This window comes from Vipera berus, assembly GCF_964194415.1.
Source record: "Vipera berus genome assembly, chromosome: 1".
In the NCBI taxonomy this organism is placed as follows: Eukaryota; Metazoa; Chordata; class Lepidosauria; order Squamata; family Viperidae; genus Vipera; species Vipera berus.
In genome coordinates this window covers 199,616,535-199,628,823 of record NC_138202.1, presented here as the reverse complement: position 1 = coordinate 199,628,823, position 12,289 = coordinate 199,616,535, and the positions used below count along the sequence as shown (strand labels likewise).

General features: G+C 40.7%; 1 protein-coding gene across 1 annotated transcript in view; it reads left to right on the top strand.

Moving 5' to 3' along the window:
- The first annotated feature begins 10,095 nt into the window (after positions 1-10,095).
- The window catches only part of PCSK2 (proprotein convertase subtilisin/kexin type 2), a 118,930-nt gene continuing 116,736 nt past the window's right edge, over positions 10,096-12,289 (top strand). The window contains exon 1 of the mRNA XM_081345971.1: positions 10,096-10,326. Within this exon, the coding sequence (XP_081202097.1) occupies positions 10,144-10,326 (183 nt within the window). The 5' untranslated portion in view covers positions 10,096-10,143. The remainder of the gene's footprint in view (positions 10,327-12,289) is intronic.

Sequence of the window (12,289 nt, the reverse complement as noted above, 5' to 3'; positions counted from 1 at the left end):
ATCATCGAAATACATGGCATTTTAAAGACCATAAGAACATTTCAAAAGGCAGATCTCTCTGCTGAGAATTTGATCTGAATTTTGCAAATGCACTGAAGTGGGTTAAAATGTCCTGCAATTGGGGAAGAGTCTGGGACTGTGGAGAATGGTGTAAGGGGCTTTTTATAAAAGGGCTGAAGTCTTCTGTAGCACTTAGGTTTTCAGACCTGTTGCATATTTCAGTAGATAGGTTGCTTCTGGCACTCTGGTACAGACGACATTAAACTTTAGTTTAGTTTAGTTTTATTGAATTTTTATACCGCCCTTCTCCCGAAGGACTCAGGGCGGTGAACAGGGCATATAAATAGAAATACAAAAGTTAAAAAAGGATTAAATTATTGCCCGATTAAAACAATCAAAATATAAAAAACATTAAAACCCTAACATTCCCCCATCAGGCCAGGCCAGCTTGTTCGAATAGATGGGTCTTTAACCCGCGCCGGAAGGAGCGAAGATCCGGTGCCATCCGGAGCTCAACCGGCAGTTGGTTCCATAAAGCCGGGGCGCCCACAGAGAAGGCCCTCCCCCTGGGGGCCACCAGTCGGCATTTTCTGACCGGAGGCACCCTGAGGAGGCCCTCTCTGTGGGAACGCACAGGGCGGAGGGGGGTCGACGCCGGCAGCAGGTGGTCCCCGAGGTATTCCGGACCCATGCCATGTAAGGACTTAAAAACCATCACCAAGACCTTGAACCTCACCCGGAAGACAACTGGTAACCAATGCAGCTCGCGGAGCAAAGGTGTAACATGGGAGTACCGGGAAACTCCCAAGACAACTCTCGCGGCCGCATTCTGTACCAGTTGGAGCCTCCGAGTGGTCTTCAAGGGAAGCCCCATGTAAAGAGCATTGCAGTAGTCCAGATGAGAGGTCACGAGCGCATGAGTGACCGTACACAGGGCATCCCGGTCCAGATAGGGCCGCAACTGACGCACCAGGCGAACCTGAGTGAAAGCCCCCCTAGTCACGGCTACTATGTGATCTTCTAGAGTAAGCCGTGAATCTAGGAGGACTCCCAAGTTGCGAGCCCTATCCACTTTGAAATCTACAGTTGAATAGATGCAAGATACAAGCAACTGGGAATGGTTAATAGTAACCCAAACTAGAAAATCTTGCCGAACCATCTGGAATAGGCATAAAATGTCCTTACGTTTGTTTGTTTTAAGAAATAAACTACTCTTACATTTTTTTTTTTAAAAAAAGCTCTATTGCATCACTGCTCCACTCACTGATTGCCAAAAGGAAATTGAAAATAGGTGTCCTTCCCGGGGGAAGTCATGTCAAAGACATGTCAAACTCGCGATGTCACGTGATGTCGTGCAACGTATCGGGACAGTTTTGCCATTGCCGGCAATGGGGTGGGCAGGCAGTTTGACACCCCTGATCTAGGAGGAAATTCTACAAACAAAGAGAAACATGAAAGATGGACTAGATTATTTGAAAGATCAGAAAATATGGGTCACTGGCTGATAGAGAAATTACAGTGATGAAAGGAATCTCGAAGGTCATCCAATCTATTCCTGTGCACAGTGCAAGACTGACCATATTTAGTCATAGAACTTGAAGATGTTGATGCATTATGAAGGGAGAGGGGGAGAGACAGTGAAGCTTTTCCTATATTGCCTGCATAGTAGTAAAAAAAAGGGCTTGTGTTTTTGATGCCAGGCAGTTAAAAACAAGAGAAAGCTAATTAAAATCCAGGAATCTGCTTTACAGTCAGGTGAATACCGTTTGTCTTTCCGGAAAGCTGCTTATCCTGCTCACAAAATGAAGATTAATTTCATTCCAGGTTCCTGTAAGGATGTAGAAAGTAGCCTGTTCCCTCTTTTGTGGACCCTCCTAGATTGGGAAGAGAAGAATGATGTTCTTTGATCAAAGTGTTCTTACAAATATGCGTTGAACCTAGACCCCCATGCCTGAATCTCAGTAAGAGATTTGGAGACAATCTCAGAAAGTTCAGGCTTCTTGTCCCTTTAACCCAACATTGTCGTCTTTAGCAGCCTTCCAGGGATTTAGACCTTGCTGTTGATAATTCTTGATTCAAGAGCATGCCTATTCTTAACTCTTATATCCAATACAAATGGAACTGTCATTTATTTGTCATTGGTCCTGTCTAATGGTAGTGTTGGAAGAAAAGTCTCCATTGGGGTCCAGTCCAAGCTGGGAATAAGCAAAATGGAGACTGCTTTAGAAAGAAGGTTGCAGTTTATTGAAGAGGAGAGCCAGACAGAAAGATGGCTCTGGAAAAAGTGACGACATGTAGCAGGGAGTGGTGGGCTTTTATATCTACTTTGGGCTTTGCATTTGGAGTTCTTACTGTTTGAGGCTTTGCATTTCCTGTGTCATGCACTTTGAGTGTGCCCTTTGGGTATTGATGGGTTAATCCTATTATGTCTCCTGTCCTTAGAATTTGGTTGGGGGTATGCAGATTTTAGGTGTCTTTGTCTTCCTAATACCTTCCTGGCTCCAACCTTCCTGAATGGATTATTACATCTGCATTTCTAAAAGCTGGCCTCTGACTAGTTTCTGCTTGGAGGAGGGGGGCTAGAGCTGGTTTCTGTCTTTTTAAAGATCTTCTCTCCCCAAAATATTTTTTTCCTCTGGATTCTTCCCACAGTAGCTTAACACACTGACATTTTGGAGAGGAAAGGATTTCCCCCCCCCTGTTCCAGACATATACTGGAGGCCAAAAAAATGGAGCTATCTGGTTCTTGTATGCTAAAGGCTGCATTAATGAGAAATATTACATCTTCTTACCCATAAATGAATAGGTAACAAAGCTTTGAGCCCAGTCACTGCTTCTAGGAGAACTCACATGCCTCATACATTTTTAAAATCGTACCATTCATTCTTTAACTTATTGGTTAAAAACTAAAGCAAGAACTAAAGTTATTAATGAGGCCAAAATCCCTGTAGTTTCTTTGGCAAGATTTCAGAAGTGGTCTCCCATTGCTTTCGTCTTCCTAGGCCTGAGAGAGAGGGACCAGCCCAAACTCAACTATGTAGCTTAATGCCTAAGGTGAAACTAGAACTCATAGTCTCCTGGTTTCTAGCCTGGTACCTTAACCACTAAACCAACTTGACTCTCTTTTTAGTGTACTTGTTTTATTCTGTTCACCGCCTAGAGTAATGGGTAGAAAGTTATCTAGATGCTTGTTTAATAAATTAATTCATAAAACAAAGTACCCTTGAAAAAGTTGTACATCTCAGATGTATTGATTTGATTAATAAAAAAGTTTTCTTCACTGTCACTCAGGATTTCATTTCTTCCCCTCTTCAGTATAAACATTCACTATGCCGCCTAGTATAGTAAATATACACCTTACTATGCAACTTATTTTAAATAATCTATACTGGCCAGAATCTTCCAATAAGCTTAAAAGATTATTTTCATCTCATTCTCAACTTTTTTTAAAAAAAAAAAATCTGGCCTTATGCATACTCTCCAAAAGGCACTGAAAACAGGATTGAGTTTATCTCAACAGGATTATTATTTACACTATCTCTTCAAGATATTGTGGAGTATGTGAATATAGGTGTGGATATTCTGAATTTGTTAAAAAAAAGGTTGTCTTTCTCAGTGTCACAAGGCAACAGTATGCAAAATAGTACGTAGTTATCTTCCCTGCTAGATTAATTGGACTGATATGTATATTTTTTCCATTTTGGGGGATGGGGTCCTAGATTTTGGTGACCTTTCATGATAGTTTTAAAGAATTAACAAGATTTACCAAATTTCAGAAACCAATTATTATGGAACATAGTTTTTGCCCTGGTATGTAAAGACATGAAAATGGATTAATTAGAAATGAGATGTTTCACTGCAGTCATTTTTAAAATAAACTGTAACATGGAACCCAATGACCACTTTGCCAATCATACATCAAATCATAGTGATTTGGTAGCTGCAATTTATTCAATTTAATTTTCTTTTTTCCAGTTTGTATACTGCACTGTTTTTTTTTAACTGAGGGCCTCTCAGATAGTTCACCATACTAACTATAAGGGCTGGCCAAAATATTACAATTAGAAATGTAAATATAAAACAAACCTCTTCCCTGTACTATGGAGAGTAGAGGGGGTAGAAATTGAATATTACAATTTTAAAATACTGAACACAACAGCAACAAAATTTGGAAGAAAATAAAATCAAATTACAGCCATTGTGTGATAGAGGCAATTCCACATAATTGAGGGTGGTTGCAGTGTTGTTTTTGCTTGCTGATGACTTAATATTAATTTTCACAGGGCATCTGAGGGTTAAAGAGCCTTTGCATTTGGAACAGACACATGTTATTTTAAGTAATTTTAATCCAACTAAAGTGTTCCAGGTGTGATGGAACTTCAGCTCTGGATCTTTGAGCCTATAGCCCTGTGGCTGAAATCTCCCAACCTTCTAAAGGTTGTCAACCTGGAGAAAATGGATCCAATAGAAAAACCCCAAATTATTAAAAGAAATCAACCCCGGCTTCTTTCAGCAGCTTTGGTAACTACTACACCTTTATTTTTCTAAACAAGGATTTCAGGGAAGATTGAATAGCTCAGTTTATCTTTAACACATGTTATTTCCACTTGGTTTCCTGCAAGATGGGTTAAGCTGTGTGCTCATAGTTTAAATGGATTATGGAAAACCTACCAGGCTGATTTTGGTTTTGTATTTCACAGCACACACAGACTTGTTTGTGTTGTGTCAAACAGATTACAAAACTGTTTTCTGATCCAATTTTCCAAAGATCTGGATTTCTTTGGAAAAAAAACCTTGAGAAAGTATCTGCTTCTTTAGTACAGATTATTTCATGAGATCATAGAAGGCAAAGTTGAAAAGGATCTTGCAGTTCACATGATGAACCTCTGCTCACTGCAGGAATCCACTATTCCAGCATCCTCTACAGAAAATGCTGGAATGAGAGAAAAAAAAATACTTATTCCTATGCATTTATGTAGCTCATGCTTTCTTGGCTCTCTCATTCTCCTTTTTTCAATAGACTGCAGATTATAAAGTTATCCAATATATGCATTTCTCCTGCAAGGCACTGTTTTCTCAGCTTCCTTAACAGTACATGTATCTAAAAGCCAATGAGGAATTATTTATATGGTAGTGAGAATCTACGAGGAAGTGAACTTCTATTTGTAAGGTTTTTTTAAAATTTTTGCTTTTAGTATTGTTGACATAATAAATTGATGTATATACATTCTTTCCCACAAATCTGCATTCTGCATACACATTATTTTTTGACAAATATATTTAATCTAACCATTTTTGCTTTGTTCCTGACAAACCTCTGGAGTAATTTGTACCTTGTTTTGATGACATGCTTTCTACAAGTGCTAGGATCTATTTAAACCATTATTTCACAGGAATGGATGTTTTTTAATTCAAAGAGAGAAAAATGACATCCCCACCCTACAAAATAAAGCATTTCTATGCAAAACAAGGATGAAGGACAGCTGATCTCTAAACAAAAATCATGTTTAGAGTCAACAAAAATAGAACTACTAGTCAAGTGATGGAAAAGAAGCCAAGTCTTTTTTGAGGGTGGGAGTCAAATTAAAATTGTAACTATGCATGAATGTCAACTGGATCAAGAATTTTCAGACAAAATATAAAAAAGAAGACTAAAAGTTATCTATTCTAAAAGAAATATAATTGCTACATTTTTAAACAGCACATTTCATCTTAAAAGTACATTTTCTGTTACTATTCTTGTTAGATGTTTAGTGCCAGCCATTGGCAGTTACCCAAAAGGGTCATCAGATGGAGGCAAAGAGGCTTCTTTGCTTCCACTGATGAGCCAAGGGTCTCAGACCCCTACAGCCCCATTGGTGAGAGAGTTTTATGGTTAGGGAGGGGCCCAGACCCCCCATAAATACCTCTGCACGAGGGGCTGCTCTTTGTTCAGATTCTCTTCAGTTTAGTTCTTGTTCTGTTCCAGTTATGCTATGCTAGCTTGCTTTCTTTTCTTTTGTTCTCTCTCACATGCAGGCATGAATGCCTTCATGCCAAGTATTTCTTTCTCTTTAATCTATCATTGAATAAACTTTATACGATTGCATCTCTGCGTGATGCCTTTTACTTGGAAGCACCTTAACGACCCATCGACCTCGTGAGACCATCTCACAATTCATTTATATTTTTTACAACTGGTTAAGGGTAGCTCTTGTTCACGATGGACCCAATCCCCATGAAAACCTGGATTGTGTCCTTTCCTTTCCTTCCACTGAAATTCTGATTGCAGTGCTGACTCCAAACACCATGCATTGCCTCGAGCCAAACCCCAGTCTCTTATTTAGCCTTGATTGCTGCAGCATCTTTACTTTCCTTCTTCGTTTTTTAAAAGTCCTTTCATCTGACTGAAGGAGAGAAGAAAAAGAAAAATGGAACTGACAGATAATTTTGGAGCAGAAAATAGCATTATTTTTGCAAGACTGGAGATTTGCACATGAAGGAAATGCCAAGTGTCATAATTCTGATGTTTTGGAGAACCAATGATCACACGATAGTGGTGATTTAGAATGGTTCTTGAGTCCAGTTGACCTGGAATAGTCTTTCTGCCCATGTGAAACATCAGTAAGGAGGCCCAAGCAACGGAGAATACTTCTTTTCAGTGGAGTTTGCATCTGTTTGCAGCTGGACTTTTCAAAATGAGAGAGATTGCTAAGTGAAATCTGTTTCACAAATTCCACTGAGTCTAGTTGGAGATGTATAATATTTTGAGGCCTGACGAGCTGTATAAAAAGGACAGTGCTAGCTTTCCTGTTCTGCTTACCTAGAGTATTCTTGTCCAAGGGAACAAAGTGTAAACTGAGCTTAGTAATATCAGTAAAACATTCTTTTACAGTCTGCATATTTGGGCATTGTATGCATCTGTATAAGTATGCATGAGTTTATTTATTGGCATCTTTCCTCTGGGAGCAAAAGACAATCTACATCAGGGGTGTCAAACTCAATTTCATTGAGGGCCGCATCAGCATTGCGGTTGCCCTCAGGGGGGCCATGTGGGTATGGCCAGGGTGGGTGTGGCCTACTGGGTGGGCGTGGCTAGAGTGGGTGTGGCCTACTGGGTGGGCGTGGCCAGCTCTACATCGTTCGTATCAAGGGTGCCTATGGGGGCCTGGGCAGGAGTGGGACAGATCTGAGGGTCTCTGGAAGAAGGAGGGTCTCTGGGCCCGGGCCAAGGTAGTGGGGGGCGTTCCCTCACTGTTTCCAGGATGGCTTTGCGGGCCACATGAAACCACTTCGTGGGCCGGAACTGGCCCCTGGGCCTTGTGTCTGACATGTCTGATCTACATGGAACTGCCTCTTCCAACTTTTCCCCACCACACCCCTAAGAGGTAGGCTAACCTGAAAGAGTGTGGACTGGTGCATGTAACACTTTGTGTGTGAGAGAGAGATGGGGGGGGAGAGGGAGAGAGAGAGAGAGAGAGAGACTGTTCTGCCTTGGTATGCTCAAAAGTCTCTTCCCAGGTTCAAATTATCTATCTAAATTCCCCTGAGGGTTACAATCTGTTAAAAAGCAAAGATGTAGCTTGAAGTAACATTTCCTTATTTTTCAATTTCTGCATATATTTGAGAAAAGATACTGAGTAGCTTGAAGACTGGTCTTATTTTCTTCAGAAATGTCCCCATTTTGAATTGGTCTTGAATGCAAGCCATGACCATTTCTCACTGAATGTACAGGAATTAAGTTTCCACTTGTCATATGAAATTATCCAGCCTTAATGTGTTAATATTGGTTTTGTATTCAGTGTTGGATCCATAAACTCTTTACATTCCTCCATCCATGATGCTGATGCAGAGCTGTCTGCAAGTATCTTAATGGCAATATATTACAGTTATTTCACATTGGGGAAAAATGTAGAAAGATTACCCTTTTATTTAACTGAGTACAAATCTTTCACAAATTTGTTAGTAACTAAACTAGAATTTACTGGTCTCATTTTTGTGTGGATATTTTGTTACTTACCAATATTTTGATGTTTGGAAAGTATCAAAATCTGTCATCAAGGTGTGCATTTGGGCTTTTAGATATTTTTAGATTGACAATCTCATGGTTGGCATCCATGAATCTTAAGCCTGATTTTTATGCTACTCAGTTGCAAATGGTTGACTAGCTAGGAAACTTGAGAGAGGAAGGATATGCCCCTGAGCTGGTCATGTCTTTCAATTTAGAAACCTGAGGACAGGATCTTTCAGATGATCCTGATATTTGCAAGCTGCCATGGGAGTCACTTTGGCTAAGCAGTAGGAGAAACAATAAATGCTTTGGATGTATTTAAAATCCAAATATATTCAAAGGTATGAGAATAAATTGGACCTGGACTCATTTCTCCATTTGGATGATACTATTAAATTGATCTTGGGAAATAATCTACTGAAAAGCTTGCTGTGGAATAAGCATTTTTTAAAATCGCTCTTTCAATGCCCATGATAAGCTGCTTGGGAAAGCTCCAGTCTCAAGCTCTGCCCCTCCAATTGTGAATGAGAATAAGGGGAGTTGAATGTCCCCATAACACTAGGAAAATATTTGCCACAGCAGACTAATTTAAGGAGTTTCCATCATGTGTGAAACATACAGTGCACTGCCTTGTCATCCAACAGAAAAGAATTACCACAGGACTTAGAGAATTCTTATTGCTTCCCACAGCAATCTCTAGCAAAACTGATGTCCACCTAATGAAAGGATTGATCCGTGGTTGCTGAACCATTTCTTGGTCTCAATTACAGATCTCAAGCACTCAGTAGAGTCTGACATCATCTGATTCCCTGCAAATTATCTGAAAGAAGGAGAAGGAGAAGTCTGGCCAGTTCTCCAGCTTTCAATTCACTAATCAAATGGCTGCAGATCATAGGATGAGAGAGAGAAAGACAGAAAACCTTAGATAATATATTCAACGGTGCATCTGTGAAAAGCCCAGATTAAGTTCCTACAAAAACAACAACAACAATAAATGCAGAATAAAAAAAGTTAGCCAATTCTCAATGCCAAGGAATTCCCCTTCCACCCACTAGTCTGACTCAGATACCTTCTTAAATTTCCTAAATCCTTAAATTCGAGTGAGTTAGAGGGAGAATCAAAGCATCAAATGCTTTATGCATCCAAAGTACTGCTGTGATGAGTAAAAAGTAAAATGTGTTGGCTCCTTTTAAAACCCTGGCTTAACAGACCAATGAACAATTGTTTCCCTGTTGTTGTTGTTTTTTTATTTACAAACGTGTTGCCCTCAAGGCAGCTAAGGGGACTTTCAAATGACGACGAATCAGTTATGCATGGTTTTTATCTGTAATCTTGCCGCTGCTGAACTGCGAGAGCAACCTACGCTTCTAAAAAAAAAAGATGGGAAAGCCGCTCAGAGAGCCGAAATTTCAAATAAATCTAAGCGGGGAGCCAAAGCGAGCATGTGATTTCGAGAGTAGGAATCCTTGGAGGAATGTGATACTAATCATGGGGCCGACAACACTCCGGGGAGCGGGAGGGGTGGGGGAGAGGACGGACCGGGCGTTTCGCCGCTCAGCCTTGCCTCGAGTTCTACAAAATCAAGAGAACTCGGCCGCGGATTGGAGGAGCGAGCTCTCTTTGCCTCCTTCCGGGGCTTTTTTCTCTGCTTCGCTCGGGCTTCGAGAAAAGGAGGAATTCTCCAGGGTGCTGAATCAGTTAAGCGCGGCCAGGCTTGCCTCTGCTCCGCGCAAGCCTTTCTCCCTCTTTCCTTCCCCGCCCCAGCCAGCTGAAGAGGGCGTCCTGCTACGAGGCAGAAGGAGGATCGCTCTCTCTCTTGCCTCCGAGTGATTGGCAGCCCTGCGGCCTCACTTCGCTTTCTTTTTCGCCGTCGCGTTGTATTATAGATGAGGAGGAGCTGAAAAATGCAGATCTGGCATCACACGCACACACGCACACGCACCCACCGGAATAATTCCACGAGCAGCCAGCCCATCGGATTCCCCTCTTCTCGAGGCTGAGAGATACTAAAGCAGAGCACCGCTTAACTGGTTGTCTGCAGCTTGCCCACTGACCGGTCCCCCTTAGACTATCCACATCATCCTTTGCTTAGCTTTATTCCGGTGATTGAGCCCACGAATATTGCCTTGCACTCCCTGTCCGAAAAAAAAGCCATGAAGACAGGCACTGTTCCATGGTGCAAGACAGCTGGCCTCTTTTTACTGGGGTTCCTTCGCTTTGCCTCTGCATCTCAAAAGGCCATCTATACCAATCATTTTTTCGTTGAGTTTCACAAAGCGGGAGAAGCAGAAGCCAAGCAACTTGCTGCAGAATACGGCTTTAATGGGGTCAGGAAGGTAAGATCCCCCATTCTCCTCTCGTTCTTCCTTCCTCCCTCTCTCTCTCCTCCCCAGACCACTTAGTTCTGCATGATGTTTATGAATTTGTTCTGCAAAGTTGGCATGATCTGTGTCTGCATTTTAGTGCTCAGCTAGAAGATTAGAGAAAAAGAGTTTTTTGAAACTCTTGCGAGAGGTTGATTGTTCCTAATCTAAATGGCTCCTCTTATATATTTTTAGCACAATTTTCTTTTTTCTTTTCTTTTCTTTTTTCTTCTCTTCTCTTTTCTTTTTTCTTTTCTTTTCTTTTCTTTTTGGAGGAGAGTTGGCTATCTACCTATGTCTCTGCTTGAAGCTACAACAGTTTACATGATTCATTCTTTGAAGCTCACACTTTGATCGTGTCCACTAAGTTAAGAGCAACGCAGAGACCCTCGTGGGTGATTCTTCTGTTTCTTTGACTTCCAAGATTTAAAAAGTCAATGTGCAAAAACCCCATGGCACAATATCTTAGAATTGGATACTCTGTTTTTTAACCAAACTAATTAGAACTAAAAGGTCTTTTCTCTACTGATTAGTTTTGCACCAGTGGATCCATACTGTATAGGTACAACCCACCTATTTGCCAGTCTTCTTCTCCATTTGCAACAACAAGGGGTCAGTTGCAGTAGTGATTATGGATGGCCAGAACTGTCTCTTCATTCAAGAACCTTTCCGAGCTTTCATTCGGGAATCTCATAACAAGCCCACCTTTAGTTTTCTTTTTTGTTTCAAACAATTTCTGTCCTGTAATCTCTTGGAAGTAGAGAACATGTGTCTGTAATAACTAATTAATGTTCCTTAACTGTAACCACATATCCCTGTACTCTAAAAATAGTGTGTGGGTGATATAACATGCCAAGTTTATACATGAAGTTGAAAAAGAACTATGGTGTCTAACAGCAGGGGGGGGGAATCGGAAGACAAGATGCTTATGGTATCATTGCACATTAGTCACAAATGACTCCAATGTGCCTTAAAAACCTTTCCTTTCTGTACCTGAGAATGAAAACAAGCAGTGACTCCACGTCAAGAAAGAAATGAATTCCATTTAATTAAACAACAATAATAGAATGTTTGGTCTTACATAATGCTTCTACAGTATTGGCAAAACCCTTCTGTATATGTGCGGCAAGAACCCAGCAAAGGTGTACCTAGTATAAACCAATTTCATCATATTATCTCCCCCCCCCCCACCAGTGATTATGCAAGAAGGACCTGAAATAACGTCTACTGCAGGCAATGGGCTTCTCCCTGTTTACTTCCATAGGACTTAGCTCCCAAAAGAATGTCTGGAGAGTGAGAAATTACAAAAAAAGAAAAGAGCATTGATAATGCCTGCCTAACTTAAGATTTTTTTTTTTTAGCCAGCATGGATTTAGTCAGATAGGAAGACATTAAAAATGAAGAAACAAAAACCCCTCTGGTTTAATCCCATGGCTGTCTGATAGACTTGGCATTTCTGAAATGTCCTGTTTGACAAGGCAGAGGCATTGTGGCATTGCCAGAGTTCTGGGGAAGCGTACTTATGGACAAATATCTATTTCTAACCCAAGCTTCTTTGGTAAAGAAGTTTAGTTCTTAATGCACTTTTTGATTTCTTCCCAGATTCCCTCTCCTCCACTCTTTTTTTCCCCCCTTCTTGATTTTGAGAGATGGCTTTTTGCTAGGTCTACTTTATTCTTATTTTCTTCCATCATGTGATTGCTTCTTTTCTGCTCATCAAATAGAAAAATGTAGGGTCAGGGCAGAAATGTTCATGAAAAAGATACATAGTATTCAATAGACATTTGGGTGTTAAGTGAGATCCTGATGATGCCTGTGTGCATATAAAAAGGGTGTAACCTCAAAATAACACTATTTTTCCCCATACGCCTTACTACAAGGATCTCCGTGTGAGTTCATTTCCTTCTATTGTTACTTGTAGGGGCTTACCTAAGCA